The sequence below is a fragment of the Apodemus sylvaticus genome, chromosome X (genome assembly GCF_947179515.1).
Source record: "Apodemus sylvaticus chromosome X, mApoSyl1.1, whole genome shotgun sequence".
Lineage (NCBI taxonomy): Eukaryota > Metazoa > Chordata > Mammalia > Rodentia > Muridae > Apodemus > Apodemus sylvaticus.
Window position 1 is genome coordinate 98,567,639 of NC_067495.1, and position 18,498 is coordinate 98,586,136.

An 18,498-nucleotide genomic window follows, 5' to 3' on the forward strand; every position below is an offset into this window, starting at 1 on the left:
ATTTTTGTCTTCCCAAAGGTCTAATAACCAAAAGCATGTGGAATGGATGAGTCTGTTAAATCCGTAGCAGATGGAATCATTCTGATGAATCATGTATGAATGGTGAGACTTGCATCCATAATTTAAATGTTGCTGGTCCAGCAAGATGGCTCAGCTGGTAAAGGCACTTGCCATCAAGCCTGGTGATCTGAGTTTGAAAATTGTCTTCTGATCTCTTCACACATACATTCACACACACACACACACACACACACACACACACACACACACAAATAAATAAATGTAATTTAAAATGTCACTAGTATATATGCTCAAGCTTAGTGTAACATTAATGGCCAAAAATATGTGTACTAGGTGGGTCCAGAGAATAGAACATTTCTGTCTTAAAAACTATCATTTCTGTTCCGACCTGTTTTATCTATATTTTCATATTTTTTTAATGTCTAGATCATTTAGCAGTCAAGAAAATAAAGAGAATGTGTATAGTCTGCTTATATTTACAATATTTTAATATTTAATAAGTGTTTTTAAAAATAAAGTAGAAATTAAGGTCTATATTCTGGTCCCAGCTCTCTCTATGCATTACAGACGGCTCTAAAATAAAATAAAAGGAATATCTAACTTTAAACCTTTTGACTTTGTTTCTCAATCACTACTGCATGAAAATTGGGACTCCACTTGGGAGTATCACATACAAAATGATGCAAATACCACATCAAGTACCATATGAGAGAGGGACTTGACTGACAGGTGTATCTATTATACTGACAAACGGCTCAAAAGAAGAAAAGGAGAGAAATTAAACTCCACAAACATTATATGCTGGTTATTCAAAATGCACTTTTATTCACTTTGACACATATGATTTTTTAAACAACTGGAACAAATTATCTTATCCACATTTTTGAGATTTTTTAGCAGCACCTGCAACAAGAGGATGGTGGGATACCTCAGAATAAAGTAGAGATGGCCAAGGCAAGCACAAAGACACCTGAAATTCATCAATCCACTGAAGACATATGGAATCTGAAGCCCCTTGAAAGTCAATACATGACAATAAACTAAATAAATATTTATATGATTTTAATGGACTATTGAAAACCAGTATACTTCTAATTAGAAATACATGATCCCAAACATCTAGTGTTCATTTAAAAACACTTATTGAAAATATTATACTGCACATTCTACATATACAGTCTATTTCTGAATGCATATGCACAGTTCTTGGTACCAGGGATAGCAGCTTTTGGTGTTTTTAATCAAACTATGTCAACACCCACTGAGTGTTACACACTAAAACACCACTGTTTTGTCACATATTGTTAAGCACTTGATATTGTTAAGTAATTTTGTAGAAAAAAAAAGTATGGCTAAGAAGAAAGGGGCTTCAGTATGCCTGGCAATAAAATTAACACTTGTCTCAATGGACAGGATGTCTATGAACTGAATCCTCACATACTTTTATTTTTACTCGAATGACCACATGCCACTCTACAGAGACAAATACTTTTTGTGAGCTGATGGAGATCTTTATGAAGGCCTGAGATCTACAGATAGAAACTATTATAAGCAGAGTGCAAGTAGAAAGAGAAGGCCCCAGGTCTCATGCACTTAAAAAATAATTACCATTTATTAGTTCTGACATACAGATTTTCATCCTAACACAATTGTAGCAAAATGACTGTAGAACGTTGAAACCAGTGTGGCTGACTATAGGCATAGGCAAGATAGGAACCAATATTTAAGAGTTGTGGGTCCCAGTTTTGGCTTTGACTTCTGGCATCTAAATTAATTGGACAATAGGGTCAGGACTATACAATAATTAGAAAGTCTGAGTTGAAATAAATACTGTCCTACTCTTGTCTATGTGGCCAAAAGTACCAGAGTTCTTAAAGCACATAAGGTCCCACATGTAAGGCTGATTCCATGTGTGGCTACAATGGAGAATTCGAGGCTGTATTCCTGTGAATGCTCCCACCCAATCCCAGGCCTAAATCTCTTGGGGGCCTTATCTAACTGTCCCTCTCTACATTAGTTCATACTTTTTGTCATATGTGTTTTAAAGCACAGATTAAAATCCATGCAGATCAACTAATTTTAAAAAAACCCAGATGGCACACTCAGAATACAGTATATATAATTGGTGGTCATGGTATTCAAAAATTGTCAAACCATTTTTGTTATAAACATGGTACCTTTGGGGTATTTTTTTAAATAGTCGTTGCTGTTAAAAGCTAATTCCAGAATGGCTTGAGGATTTTTGAAGGCCCTCTCTATAGTCTTAACTTTTACTATCATGTAAGTCCAACCAGGACATGGCACTGACATAGCTTGTATATTCAGAACATAATCCTGAAAAAACCTTATACCAAACATGTAGCCAGTTCAGTAATTCTTTTTTTAGTAAATGGTCATCCAGTGACTACTTTTATTGGGAGGGAGCTCACGATTAAGGCAGTCTATTCCACATTTGAACAAATTTAATTATGAGAAATTCATCCTAACACAAAGTTAAAAAAAAATCTGCTCTTTTGCCAGTTTTAATGTCCTAGTTTGGCCAGCTGAACATTTGGTGGGACATCCTAAGAATCAGATCGTTCTGTTATCTGAGATCTAACAAGCAACTGAGTTAAGGAAACTGTGAGAAAAGCCCATTACTCTCCAATCTTTTCTGAGGCCTTCTGCATGAGCCAGCATGGTGAACCATAGGACTGTGTAAAATGTAGGCAGAGAGCACTGCACCCGAAGCCACATTACTAAGCAGCATCACTAAATTGATAAGTTGTCAAGGAAGCAACATCTCTATGCAGCAGCAGTAGACTTAATGAAGGAAAAGCAGGCCAACCATGTATCTGCAAATGTGGTTGGCATATTTAAGTGTAATCCATTCACTAGTGTCCTGTGACTCAAACACATGGATTAGAACAGACCTTCAGTGTCATTAGAGTGTTTCTTATAGAAATGATTTTTCTTAAGTTCATACGAGAATAAACCATACGTAAGGATTTGAACATGTCAGTCTGTGTTTTTTTTACATCTACATTCCAAATCATCACCACTGTTTTCTAATACATGTTTAGAAATTCTTGCTTCCATTATTTTTTTCCGTAACACAGCTCAGAATCTTAATTTTTCCCTTTGGTAGAAATGACATAAACTGCTTGGCAAAAGTCTGTTGGTGGCCTTTGCTAGCTGGTTAATGGAACACTTTAAGCTCTTTCACTCCTTCATCTGGCTGGGTTCTAGGTTTAAACTGTGATTTAAAATACTTAAATCTCTCAGGACTAAAACTTTCTGAAATGTCCTGCGGCACACAAGAAGGGAAAATAGCAGGAATTACACAAAATACACTTGGCTCAATAAAGCTTTTTTTAAAAACCGCTCTACAACTTCAACTTGAAAATTCAATTTCAAAAACAGAACATTATCTTTTACTTTCATGTGTGTGTGTGTGTGTGTGTGTGTGTGTGTGTGTATACAATCACATTCGTGCACGTACTTTCATGGATGTGTATGTACCTGCGTGTGTGCAATCACATGTGTGAGCGTGCTTCCATGTACATGTGCGCATATGTGTGTGTGTATGTATGTGTGTGTGTGCATACTACCAGAGAGCACAGTAGTTTTTGCACGACAGACTGACCAACTTATTGCACACTTGTCAAGAATCCCTACATCTAACAACAAGAAGAACTTGCTTTGGAGCCACTATTCAAATCAATGGTGTGACCTAACATACAATGTTCCAGCTGTTCCTCTACAGCTAACACCTGCCTAACAGCTTCTTCAAAGGCCACTGTCACATTAGTATCATCTTTGGCACTTGTTTCTAGATAAGGGTAATTTCCATTCTCCATGCACCAGGCTTGTGCCTCCTCAGTTGTCACTTGCCTAGCCTCTTTGTCTACCTTGTTACCCAGAACCACAAAGGGGAAATGATCTGGATCCTTTACATCTGCATAGTAGATGAATTCTTTTTGCCAGTTACCAAGGTTCTCAAAGCTCTGCCGGTCATCCACACTGAAGGTCAGCAGGCAGCAGTCGGCTCCCCTGTAGAATGGTGTTCTGAGGCTCTTGAACCGTTCCTGCCCTGCAGTGTCCCAGATCTGAAGGGTCACAAAGCGTCCATCTACCTCCAGGTCTCGATTTAAGAATTCTACCCCTATCGTGTGAAAAGCCTGGGAGTCGAACTTGTTGGTTACATAACGGTTCATAAGTGAGCTTTTCCCAACTCCTCCATCACCCAAGAGGATGACCTTCAAGAGAAGGGATTTCCCACTCATGTTGCCGCACCAAACGGAGAAGTCTGCAAACAAAAGAACCTGAAAATACATGAACAGGTAGGAAAGTTAAACCCAAAACAAATCAACTTCATAGCAAATGTCCCTGAATTATGAGACCCCTGACAATGTTCTTACACAAGCATTGCTTGACTTAAAACACAGAAAGAAAACTCTTTTCGTAAAAGGGGGAAAAGCGTTCGCATTTTTTCGAAAGAAGTGTCTTACCTGGCAAGGAAAGGCTGAATGCCATGAGCACACCAGCTAGCAGGTAGCTCCACAATTTGTTCAGTCTGACACTATTCTAGGTGAGAGAGCCTAGAACAGGTATGCCACTCAAATGTATGAGCAAACAAGATGAAAACATGAAACATATTTGAGATTTAAAGTTTGCTTCTGAGGGACCTGGGTGTTATTGAAAGGTGTAAGCTGTATTCTTGATTTTGTCATTTGAGATCTGGGTCCCATTTAGAGCAGACCCAAGAATATGGAAAAGAGAAAAAGTTCAATGTTCTCTAAGCATTTATTCCCATTATACGTGTATTGCGATGGATGCTCTAATAAATGGATCTTCCATAACTTTTTCTTCACACACAATTACAGTTAAGCTTCTAACAGTTGACTAATATCAATGTAACAGGAATTATTCAAAAGAGGATATTATGGGCATTTGAATTTAAGTTTAATTACCACAAACCCAATAATATGAAAATTGATGATAAAATCTAAACCCTAGGAATTACACAGTACTTTTCTTGTCACCTATGCGAGTGTGTGCTAAAGAGATTCAGATAGCACACACATTTAAACGGTAATTAAAAACCATAATAGTCCTTAAAATTATTTTGAAATGTATTCTATTTTTAAATATTCACTTTTAGCAGGTAAAAATGTAAAATATCAAAATTCATAGCATAATCTCATGAAATACCTACCTAGTTAGGTTTCTTTTCACAATTTCAACTTTCTCCTTTGTCCTTTTTGTTGCTTTATATTTTATTAGGATTCTAAAAAAAACAGAATGAGAAGCAGATTTTTAATAATCTATAATAGAGTAAAACCCATACTCCATTCAGGGAGAAGTCACAGAACAATCTCAAGTAACCTGCGGAGAATTCTTCTCCCTCCATACTTTCAAGAATTCAAAATGTTTCAGGTATTTAACGTGATCAAAATAACTTTGTCACCCAAACTTCAACTTACCCTAATCAGTTTGTACTTTGGGTGATTTTTTTTTTAAAAAAAAAATTGTTTTTGTTGTCGTTCTGCTGAGTTCTCTATTCAAAGTAAAAGTAAATCAAAGAAAGTTGGTGACATCCCGAGAAGTGAAATTTGGAAGAATGAAAGCAGAGGAATTTAAGGTAAATCGGAGGTTACATTTTCTTCCCTTTCTACCTACCAACATTCCCATCTCAAAAACCACCAGGCCACTCAGCAATGTGCCTCAAAGCTGTCTTCAATTGATTCCACATGTTTTACTGTGGAATCAATTAGAAGAAATTATTATGGTTTATGGACTTACAGTATGCTTTCTTAGCTAACTATTTTATTCTTTATTTGATGTTATCTGTCTTGTACACAAGATTTTTGTTTGATCGGGTTGTTTTTTTTTTTGTTGTTTTTTTTGTTTGTTTGTTTTTTTTTTTTGAGACAGAGTCTCTCTGTACAGCCCAAGATGTTCTAGAGCCTACTATGTAGCTTGAGATGGCCTTAAACTCCTGATTTTTCTGCCTCAACCCTCCTGAATGATGGAGGTTGCAGGTAGTCTTGATCATTACTGAACACAAGTTTTAACATTTAGTTGTCCTTACTAAAACACACACACATTTGGTTAATATTAATACTTAATTGTGGCATATCTTAATGAAGCAAAACTAGAATAGTGATCCAAAAAAGACAAATAATTCCTGTGCTTATCAAGTATGTTTTCTTGTAGCAGAATGAAGAAGCTGTTTTATTATCTTACTTTTTTTTTGGCAAACCTAATCCAGTGTTTATTAACTATCTAAGTCAGTAACTAAAATGTAAGCACTATCTCCTAAGTTAATAAGCTTTATCTTCCTCCTTAAGCTAAATCTACTCTATAGAACCTTAAATTTTCTACCATTTCTGTTGCTTGGTTTTTGTCCAAATTTCTCTGTTTTAGAATTTCTGTCTTTAGAACTAGCTTAGGTGACAAGTATTTCTTGAAATGATGGTAAAACAGATTATGATATGATAGCACAGTTTTTCATTTCCAGTTTTGCTTGTCTTTTCTTTTGATATGTTTGGGGGTGGGGACATAGTGCCTCAGTGGGCTAGAAAAGTCCTCACCCACTGAGCTATGTTTCCACTTCATTTTTAATACTAGTCTATAGTATAATTTTATAGTTCAAAACTCAACTCTCATTTTTAAAAGCAACAGAAGGAAGTATACACTATAGATGGCTGGTATTAACGGTCCCTAGAAAACAGGTGTTAACATCATTAAATAACTCACTACCCCTACTTTCCCAGCTGTGGGCAAACTCATAGGTGGGTCAAAAACAGGAAATATGGAAACTAAATGCCCACCTCCGGTAATAATGTTTAGTATTAATGACAATTTGAGAATTCTCTAGTTGGTAATATGCACATGTAACTCTAGGTAAATAAACTATATGCTTTGGGGGCAAAGGTAAAAGAGAGTCTTCCTTGATGCTATACAAAACCATGTATTTGTTTGATGAAGATATTAGTTCCTTCTTGACCTTTAATGCGTAGCAATGCCTGGCTTCCTAACAATTTCTAAACATCTGCATAGACTCTCGAGAGTGCTGACAGAATCTTCAGGTCTAATCCTTCTACTGATGTTTGAGAAAGCATTTGAATGCTTACTGTATGTTCTTGTCATTACCAAGGTGATCTTTTATATCAAGGGTTCTCAACCTTCCCAGTGCTGCAACCTTTTAATACAGTTAGTTCCTCACGTTGTGGTGATCCCCCAATTGCAAATTTATTTTTGTTGGTACTTCCTGACTGTAATATTGCTGCTGTTATAAATCATAATGTAAATATATGATATACAGAATATTTTATATGCAACACCTGTGAAACAGTTCTTTGACCTCCCCCAACAAAGGGGTCATGACTCACAGGTTAAGAACTGCTCCTGTATATCCTCCCCCACCATTGTTAATACCTTTTTATTGTAAAGGGAGAAAGATACAGATCTCAGGTTGGTCTCCTTGCAGTCAGTCACTAAATCCTGCTGACTTGGCCTCCAAATACCAATTTCTACTCCTCTATTTCACCTCTATTTTTAAAATTGGAGTCTTGCTATGTTGACCAGGCTGGTGTCAGACTTATGCTCTCAAGAAATTTATCCTTTTTTTCTATTCCATGCTTCAAAGTAGATGGGGTTACAGGCATTTATCATTACACATGGTTCTGTTGCCCTTTAGCCAGCATCTTCTTACATCCAAATTATGTGAGTCTTTCAGATTTTCTGTTCCTACCTCTGGTTTCTCTCCTCCCAATCTATTTTGTAAAGTTTTATCACTGAACATCCAATAGATATAGACTTCTTTGGAAATGTTTAAGACAAGGAGTTATCCATAAGGGATTTACAAATAAACATCTAAGCTTCAATCTCACCATAAGGACTGAGGATAGAACCACTGGTGAAGAACATGTCTAATATTTATGAGATTCTGGGCTGGATTCTCAGGAGAGTTCTATTTCACACTAGAGAAAGTAGGATAACTACTGCTCAGCACAATTGATTATATATTTTAAAATATTCAGAAGAGGGGGTACCTCAAATCATTGGTAGAGAAGTTGAATGCCCTGAGTTTGACCCAGAGCACCATATAAAAGCAGACGTGGTGGCAGATATGTATAACTGTAACACTCAGGAAATGCATGCAAGATCGGAGGTTCAAGATCACACTCAGCTAGAGGAGTTCAAGGCCGTTCTGGAGTACATAAGAACCCACAGAGAGGAGTGAGTGCTTGACAGGTATGGGAAGGACATAAGAGAGCACTGAAGGGGAGAATAATCACAGTGCATTACATACCTGTATGGAATTGTCAATGTTCAAATTTAATTAAAAATATTTAGACATTTTAAAAAGGAAAATAATTTTTCCATTGGGTCTTTTATAGGAAAAAAAAAAAAACCCAGATTATGAAAGTCCTCAATATATAGAAATCAGTAATACTTAAGGAAATGGAAGCATTGATTACCCTTTAACCATTAAACATTGCATATTTTTTATCAAATGATCATATTGTACCCCATAAATATGTCTACATTTTATGTCTCAATAAAATCTCTCATTATTTGCAGTTGATATTATCTCACTGTTTGATGTTGTTAACAGACTTCTTTTTTAAAAAGTCTGTCTTTCATGCTAAAATTTTAACTAATTTAAAATTTTTGAATAGTGTGTTATCTGCTTGTGTATGTTTTTGAAGTCTTTTCAGCAGGTGGTACCAGAATCCATCATAAAAATAAGCAATAAGTATTTATGATTTAATAGATTAAATAGATATCCCAAACTAATGTCTTGGAATCTATGCCAACAATCGATCCATGATCCTGTAAGATATCCAAATGTTACTACATATAATGTAACCAAAAATACAAATTATGCATTCATCTGGATCCCTTTCCAGACAGTACTTAACAGAATCTCCACCTGTTGAAAGTCAATGGAAGATTTTCAGATTCCTTTTTGCTACACTCAAAGTTTAAAATAAATACATATTTAAAACTGTATCTCCATTCCTACCAAAATCAAGAGAAAAACAATGATGTCTATTTTGTTTTCAGTGGATGCTGTCATCCCTATTATTTTTGAAGATAAAGATGATCTGTGTCAGTACATATTCAAACTGAAATGAACCAGCACAGTATAAAAATCAACAAATTCAACTTCCCTTCCCCAGGAGATGCCAAATTTGATCCAACATAAAAAGAAAAAAAAACATTAAGCAGAGAGAAATACTTTTGATAACAACAAAAATATCTAACAAGAAGGTGAAATTCAATATGGCTCCCATTCAAACTAGATCCGAACGAAATATTCTTGTTTTTTTCCCTTTTCTTTTCCTTTTTTTTTTAAAATCCCAGTACTGGGAATCAAACCCAGGGCACTGTGTGTCAAACACTCTACCACTAAGCTACATTTCCAGCCCTTGATCCACAATATTTACTCTAATTTTGGTCCCATTCAGAAAAAATATCTGGCTTTGATTCAAATATTGTCATGGATAATAAGATGTATCAGAAATTCATATAACCTATATTCCTAGTTCTGTAATCTTCAGCACACTTGAAACCCTTTGAATCAGCTATGTTTGCACCCATACAGGCTTATTAAAATTACCGTGTTTAGTTGGGGGTGCTTGGGATTGGGAGCAGAGGCTTGAACCTTTTAAAAATGACGCATGGTACTGTGGTTATGGAGACGAGAAAAGAAGACGCAGAAGCAAATTGGCAGCATCAGTTCAGTTTCCATGGTGTGGAGTGATGCTCACAATCAGTAGCACAGGTTGTTGTCTTTACAGGGCTGTGTACTGCAGGGCTTGGTGGGGGAAGAGAGGGGGGCTAGACAATGGATGAGAGTGGCCTTGATGGAAGTCTGCACAGGGGAGGGGACATAGCTGGAGCTGTGAGCAAACCCCATCTTGTGGCGACATGCTGATTGGGGCTATTCAGTTTACTGTCTGATCCTGAAAAAATATTCAGAAATACTGCACTGAAGAATGGGTGTGGCTTTCTTTAATGTATGTAAAAATCAACACAAGAAATCATTGATCTTCAAGACCCTCTAATTTAAATGTAGGCTGCTTCCCATACAACCTGATGCTGGGAAGGGGGGGGTTGTTTTATGGCGGTGGGGAAGCCCTGTGACGCACTCAATTTACTTCGCAGAGCTCAGTTATCAGCTACACCCATGCTGTAAAGTGCCATAGTTGTCATGCCACTGAAATGCTATTTGTAACTTCATGCCTGCATTTACATCATATATGCAACAAAGTGTTCAAGGTGGAAATTCATGTCTGATATTTCACTCTTAATAACAGTTCTGAGCCAATATGGCCAAAGACACTCTTGATAGGAACTTGGCACTGTCCCCAGGCCACATCTTCCTTAATAGGCTGTAAAGGTTTTTCAGGACACTAATAAAACGTCCTTAGGAGACCAGGGATGTTGGTATCTCTACATGAGGAACACTGTTTTAATATTGGGAACTTAAAAGTGAAATATCACGCATAGTCCCAACTACCTCAGACCTAGGTCCTCTCACCTCATCCTCAGCTCCTAGAGCCAGTCTGCGGCGCATGCTCAGTGAACCACACCCGCTCCCCACGGAGCCCTGCGCCTCTCTGCCGGGTCTGGCAGCCACTCCAGATTACTCAGCAACGCCCCCCTCCACCATCACCTACCTCGGACTATAACCTCGGCAGCTTTTAGGCCCCTTTACTGAGGTGCCAGTCGCCTGAGCGATGACCTAAACTGCCCTTTCTCCCTCCTCCCACAGGCCCCCCACCTCCTGGCCTCCCGGGTCCGCCAGCCTTAGCCCCCTCTTCAAGCCCACTGGCAGCAGACACCTTACCCAACACAATGGGGAGGAGAGAGGACAGGGCTACAGATGCCAGGCAGGTCAGCTCCGCGTGCCTCTAGCCTGACTCCTCGGCGACCCGGGCCACAACTCACGCTGCCACCTCGTCCTCAATGGGGCAGCAAGTGCAGCTTGGACCTCGGTAGCCTGACAGCTGCCGCTCGCTCCCGCTGCTGTCGCCGCGCAGCGCAGCGTCTCGCGCCCGCGCCCGCCAAGGGAGGGGGCGGGGCTCGCGCCGCCTCCTGGTGCCCCCTTCTCAGTGCCCACTGCAGCTACCTCCTGCCGCCTCTTGTAGAGTGTGCCCTGACTGGCTTGCTCCTCCTTAGTGCTCCTTGTCCAACCTGAATCTCCCTGTCTTTCTTCCCCTCCCAATTGATTAGAAGTCACAGTGACAATGGCCAATCGAATAATTACTCTGGCAGCTTGCCTTCTGCCTAGGGCCTAGTCTCAGGCAAAGCTAGCCACCTACAGTTTCATGTCCCCCAATGACTGTATTCTATTTACCTCATTTACCAAACAGCCAACCTTCCTTCCTTCCTTCCTTCCTTCCTTCCTTCCTTCCTTCCTTCCTTCCTTCCTTCCTTCCTTCCTTCCTCTTTTCTTCCTTCCTTCCTTCCTTTTGTTTTCTTTCTTTTTTGTATCTATTTTTTTCTGTTTTTATGCCAAGAGGTTAATGTATATCCACATTCTTCTACAGGAAAGCACACGATTACAACACGTTAGTAGGCCCTGTTGGTGCCCATTGCTCAAGAATTTCTCATGATATTCCAAAAGGAAAGATTGACATATGTAACTCAGACACAGAAAACACAGCCTTACCAATTACTGTTCTAGAGAATCTCAGACAGCAGAACTCGAAGTTCCACGAACTGCTACTAGGGTAAAATTCAATATTCCAATTATGGCCAGCCACTAAAGTAGTTCCTCCTGACCTTTGGTGGCCCCCTGGTATCTTCAGTTAGTTTGTGATTACTTACCCCCCCCACACACATACACGCACATACATACCCCTCTCCACCCTCATAACCAAAAGAAAGCAAATCTCTTGAAGTAATTTAGCCTGCACTTTATCTATTTCTCAGTTCCACTCATGTCTTAAGCCTCACTGCTTTCTGAGCAGCCATGTGTCTCTGGCGCTGCCCCCTCCCACCATATGTTCCTCATACACCATCCCTCCATCTACACCACTCTCCCTCTATCTTTTCACAAGGCAAAACAACCAACCTCAGCAAAACTCCACTTCAATGCCACTTTCCAGGATACTCTTTCTCCATAATCCCATAATGTAGGCAGACTCAACTTATCTCTTATACCCATTTTGTAGCTTGCTGTCCTTTTGTTTCTCATCAAAATCATGCATGTGTAATTATACATATTTAATACATACTTACTTGGTGACAACTGTCTACCCCTACAGCACTACGGGTTTAGATGCTATGTTTAATTAAGTTCACAATTGTAGTCCCCCTCCAAATCTAGATGCATATTATTCACTAACTGTATTTACTAAATATGAATGAATAAATGATTCATCACCAATAATTGTTGATATTTTAAAATAAACGAATCTAGTGGAATCCCTTGCATGGCTTAAACCCACCTCTTCTCTCTCACAAACACACTATGATACTCTTGAGATGAAAGAAGATATATACCATCCCCTAAAGTAATTTTTACCAGTTCTAACTTTCAATAAAAGAAAATATTTTGCATGATCCTTTTACAGCTTGGGTGTTGTTCATCCTTCCTTGGTTCACGTGTTGAAGCTTGGTCCCCAGAATGGTAGGATTATGGTTGTGAGAAGAAATAGAGCCTGGTGGAATGTCATTAGGTCCTGAGGGTACAACCCTCAGGAATGGATTAATGATGATCTCACAAAATTGATTGGTCTCTAAGGAGTGAGCTAACTGTGATGGTAATGAGATGCTAAAAAAAAAAAAAGCAAGGATGTACCATGTACTTTTCTCCTGGGTGCCCATTTTCTCTTCTTCATCGTGTTTCCCATCCAGGAACCTCTCATCAAAGTACTGGTGGCATTCCATTTGGATCCTCTAGCTTCTATAATGATTCATCAAAATAAGCATCTTCACAAGTTTCACAGTCTTGGGTATTTTAGCATAGCAGTACAAAATGGAGTAAGGTCTAAATATTTGTATGTATATATTTAATTTATATATATGTAATATTTGTTATTAAAGTTACAACTAATAATGTTATAAACTTTGTTTACTACATATTATTTTATATATACATTATAAAACACACACTAAAACACTCCAACATAGAAATTGTAAAATTAGAGGAAATATAATGATATTACAATGTTTATTTTCTATACCCTAATAAAATGTTTTGTAAACAGCTCTAAATTAAAAGTATTTAGTAGAGTCTCATCTTCAGGCACAATAATCTATACTTGTTTGTTCTTTGCTGAGAGATGTTGTTTTCTGACAGTTTTTAACAGGCTTCAAGAGTCTCCCAAACATACATATGAATATTAAATTCTTTCTTATTTCTAGGCTTGGATAGCTAGTCCTGTAATCAAGCTCTCATGTCTGCTAAAGACATTACACTGTTATAGAATGTTGGAAACACTAGGGGTAAGCAAAACCTTGTTAATCCAGGGATTCCTAAATGAAAATCCTATACTAAGAACATTTATATGGCTCTTATAAGAAACAAATAAGTAAAATTTCAAGACCTTAAACTAGGCACTGAATTCTTAGCTATGATACCAATGACAAGAGACAGTTTGACTCCTTCAAAATGAAAGAAATAAACTTTTATGCTTCTGAAGACAGTATTCTGTGATAGACACCTCCATAATACAGTGACTGATTTGTATAGCTTTCCAACAGAAAGTTTAAACAGTGTGTTTGCTGATCGCATTTTATCACATAACATTGCTTCAATTCTGTAATTTGTAAGTGTGGAAAATAATAATACTCTGCTAATCATGGGAATTTATCTGTATACAAAAACGTATCTAGGACTTTTGTAAGTAATCAAGGAATGTTAGTGCTATTAACATCACAGAAATATCTTGGGCATTAAATTTACTTATGCTTTTGAAAAACCAAGACACTATCAAGAGGCTGGGGAGATAGCTCATCACAGATGTATGACATGGAAGCACGAGGGCCTGATGTCAAGTTCCCAGGATCCTTGTGCAATGCAGGGCACAGACCATGGCAGTATGCATGTGTAACCCCAGTAGTGGAAGTCAGAAGCAAGAACTTCGCTGGAATTCATTGACCAGTGAGCCTAGTCAGTCTATTAACCCCAGGTTTAACAGGAGACCCTGTCTCAAAAAATAACGTGTAAAGCAACCAAGAAAGACACTTCAAATCAACCTCTGTCCTTCCTTAAAACACATGTGTTATGAACACACTCACATGAACAGATACCTGCATAACACACACACACACACACACACACACACACACACACACCACGATGATAATGATAATAATTATTATTTTAAAATGGAATCTGCTGGTTACGGTAGCCCATGTCTTTAATGCTAGCATTTGGGCGGCAGAAGCAGATGGACCTCTAGGAGCTATAAATCAGCCTGGGAGATGGACATAGTGACTTCCAGGCCAGGTAGGGTTATATAAGGAGATCTGTCTCAAAACAGACAACCCAAAAATTTCAAAACTAAATGAGTAAAATGAGTATTATTTTTCCAAAAGATTTATAAATATAGTGAATGAATAGAAAATTTATTTTCTATTTCATTTCTTGGTGTCACAGATCATCAAGGGAATGCAAATTGAGTTCACCATAAAATATCACACCACACCTACTAGAACAGCTATAACAAAAACTCATGGCAAGGATTTGGGGAGATGGTTTAGTAGTTAGGACATTTGTTGCTCTTCCAGAGGACCTGTGTTCCATTCCCTGCAAGCACATGGTGGCTCACAAGTGTCTGTAACTATTGTTACAGGGTAGTGAATGTTTTATAAAATACAATATATCTCCACAACATAATATTATTAAGTCACAAAAGAATAAAGTGCTGATATGTGTTATAAATGTATAAACTTGCAAAACATTCTAAGTGAAAAAAAGCCAGTTACAAAAATTCATCTTATACGATTTATATGAAGTGTATACAATAGGGAAATGTACAGAAACTGAAATAGACTACTGATTATATAGTATTAAAGGGTAGATTGAAGTATTGAAGTTGAATGTTAATATTTATGAAACTTCTTTTGAGAGTGGTTAAATTCATTGTTGTGGCACAATTCAGAAAGCATTCTAAAACTCCTTTAATTATAGATTATATAAAATGTCAACAGCATGGTATGTGATTTATAGCTCCATAAAGTTAGACCTAAAAATACCTTGAAGAGAATAAAAGATGTAGAAAAGGAATCTTTAACAAATTTAAGGAGCAAAAAAACCTATATCCTAGAGATTTCTTTAAACTAAATATCATCTCCCTTGGACTCTGCATACCATTCAATACAATTCAAACAACAAAAAATAAAGTTCTAAGTGCTTTATCACTCTGTTCTCAGGTTATTCCCTTTTACAGTTTATCAACATCCTTATTTGAATATAAACTTAAAAGTTATAATATACAACCAGAGAAATTTGAGCACTAGACTATATATTTTATGCTATTAATAACTGTCAATTTTCTTTCAGTTGTCATAGATATTGTGGTAGAACTTTAGAAAGAAAATTCATCCTTTTTTAAAGATTTATTTTATTTTATGTATATGAGCGCACTGTAGCTGTACAGATGGTTGTGAGCCTTCATGTGGCTGATGGGAGTTGAATTTAGGACCTCTGCTCACTCTGGTCAACCTACTCTCTGAGGTCGGCCCCAGTGGCTCCAGTTAACTTTGCTCGCTCAGGTCCAAAGATTTGTTTATTATATGTGAGTACACTGTAGCTATCGTCAGACACACCAAAAGAGGGCCTCAGATCTCATCATGGATGATTGTGAGCCACCATGTGGTTGCTGGGATTGGAACTCAGGACCTTCAGAAGAGCAGTCAGTGCTCTTAACCACGGAGACATCTCTCCAGTCCAAAAAATCATCTTTTATAGGCTTTGCTAAAGTGCATATAGATTATTGATATGACTGACATCTGATACTCATTTAAAAGAATATGGTGGGTGGTCGTGAAATGGGAGGCTTAGATAAGGCCCGACTGGAATGAGTTGAAGCCGCATGATGCATCTCTACACTAACTTACTAGACAGTCTTTTCTTTTTTCTTACATTTAAAAAGAAAAATGAAAATATTTCATTCTTATTTGTTCGTCTACGCTTATAAGACTACTTCATGTTTTTGTTAATCTAGTACTTAATCCTGGTTTTGTCTAAAAGATAGATATAAGAATCCAAGTCATATACAAATGTACTTATTCACTCTAAGGAAATAGATAAGGCATGAACATAGTGAGATTAGTTAATAAGTTTCAGTTTCCTCTAAGGATTCTGGAACCTGAAAAATAAGTATAATGTCTGTTATCTTGCTCTTCATTACAGGTCCTCTGTCACTTGAAATCTTAGGAAAGCAGAAAATTCATTTTTACCTCATCTCTTTAGTACTCACGTCATAAATTGCAGCTTTAGACATATATGTTAAGATTATATAATCTAGTGATTCCTAAACGAATTGTCTATCAAATGACATTGATGACTTATCACAACTAAACATTCCTGTTCTGTTACCTTGAAATCTGTGGAGTTTCCTCAAAACTTGTACAATCTTACTCCACAATCTTGTAGTAGGGTTCAGAGACATATATCTTTAGTAAGTTCTATATATATCTATATATCTTTAGACAATTCTAATATAGCCCATGTATATGCATTTGGGAACTATGGATTTGATGTATCCTCTTAGCTATTTTCAGAATCCCCTCTACAATTCCCAGACTCATAGGTGTTCAGCTTCTGAATAATTGCTTCATAAGTTCAATCATTTAGAGAATTACTTCACCAGAAAGCTCTTCTTATGAAATAGTGAAATCTAGAATCTCTTAACACCCACACAAGTTGGTACTAGTTCTGGTCTTGGAGATTGCAGGTAGATTAGATTTTGTTGAACTTTCTCCCAAGAGAGTCCAAGCTTTTCCCTTGGAGGATGGTAAGAAGCTTCCAAGAAATAGGTTGCTTGTCGGCAAGTATGATGTTTAAAAGTAAAAATAGACAAAACATACAGCGTGTGCAGTAGTTTTATTCATGAAGACAATCCTTCTGCTACTTTTATACTGTATACATTTTTTCTTGCAAATTATATCATTTTATTTTTCCTTATGGCTGAAAAAAGGCATATATACATGGCACATTTTCTTTATCCATTTGTCTATGAATGGGCTGCTGGTTCTATATTGAGCTAATATAAATAGACATGGAGGAACAAGTAACTCTGAAGCATACTGACTGGACCTTTCATATGTGTTCACAGGAATGCTATCACTTGGGTCATATGGTAGTTCAATTAGGAGATTTTGAGGAAACTCCACAAACTCTGTGATTACTACAGAAGCCACTTACTTTACATTCGTATCCTCAGTACATAAAGATCCATGTCCTAGCCCCGTCCTTATGCCTACTATCTATTGCTTGTTTCCTTGACATTTGTTCCCTTCTGACTAGTGTGAGATGGAATTTCATGGTTGATTTAATTTACATTTTCTTAATAGTTTAGGAGTCTAGAGAGATAGGAAAGGGGAGAACTAGAACACACACACACAATCATGCGCACACACGCCCCACAACATGAAATAACTGTGTGGAGGAACAGAACCAACTGAAAGGAGGAAACCAGACAAGGAGACAGGACTACAAATATTATGTATGTATATGTATATATATATATATATATATATGTATATGTATATGTATATGTATATATATATGCCATGCTACAACAAAAATCATTCTTTTTTTTTTTTTTTTTTTTTTTCTTCTTTTTTTTTTTTTTGTCTTTTTTTTTATTTGATATAATTTATTTACATTTCAAATGATTTCCCCTTTTCTAGCCCCCCCTCCCCGAAAAGTCCCGTAAGCCCCCTTCTCTTCCCCTGTCCCTCCCTCCCACCCCCTTCCCAGTTCCTCCGTTCTGGTTTTGCCAAATACTGTTTCACTGAGTCTTTCCAGAACCAGGGACCACTCCTGCTTTCTTCTTGTATCTCATTTGATGTGTGGGATTATGTTTTGGGTATTCCAGTTTTCTAGGTTAATAACCACTTATTAGTGAGTGCATACCATGATTCACCTTTTGAGTCTGGGTTACCTCACTTAGTATGATGTTCCCTAGCTCCATCCATTTGCCTAAGAATTTCATGAATTCATTGTTTCTAATGGCTGAATAGTACTCCATTGTGTAGATATACCACATTTTTTTGTATCCACTCTTCTGTTGAGGGGATACCTGGGTTCTTTTCCAGCATCTGGCAATTATAAATAGGGCTGCTATGAACATAGTAGAGCATGTATCCTTATTACATGGTGGGGAATCCTCTGGGTATATGCCCAGGAGTGGTATAGCAGGATCTTCTGGAAGTGAGGGTGCCCAGTTTTTCGGAGGAACCGCCCAGACTGCTTTCCAGAGTGGTTGTTACCAATTTGCAACCCCACCAGCAGGTGGA

General features: G+C 37.5%; 1 protein-coding gene across 1 annotated transcript; it reads right to left on the reverse strand.

The window, feature by feature from the left end:
* Nucleotides 1–831: 831 nt before the first annotated feature.
* On the reverse strand, nt 832–11,015 carry Rab9b (RAB9B, member RAS oncogene family). Its single transcript, XM_052170749.1, has 3 exons — nt 10,868–11,015; nt 5,219–5,290; nt 832–4,325 (listed from the first exon to the last, which is right to left on the reverse strand). The coding sequence occupies exon 3, from the start codon at nt 4,284–4,286 to the stop codon at nt 3,681–3,683; it is 606 nt and encodes a 201-aa protein (XP_052026709.1). The 5' UTR covers nt 4,287–4,325; nt 5,219–5,290; nt 10,868–11,015; the 3' UTR covers nt 832–3,680.
* Nucleotides 11,016–18,498: the final 7,483 nt, after the last annotated feature.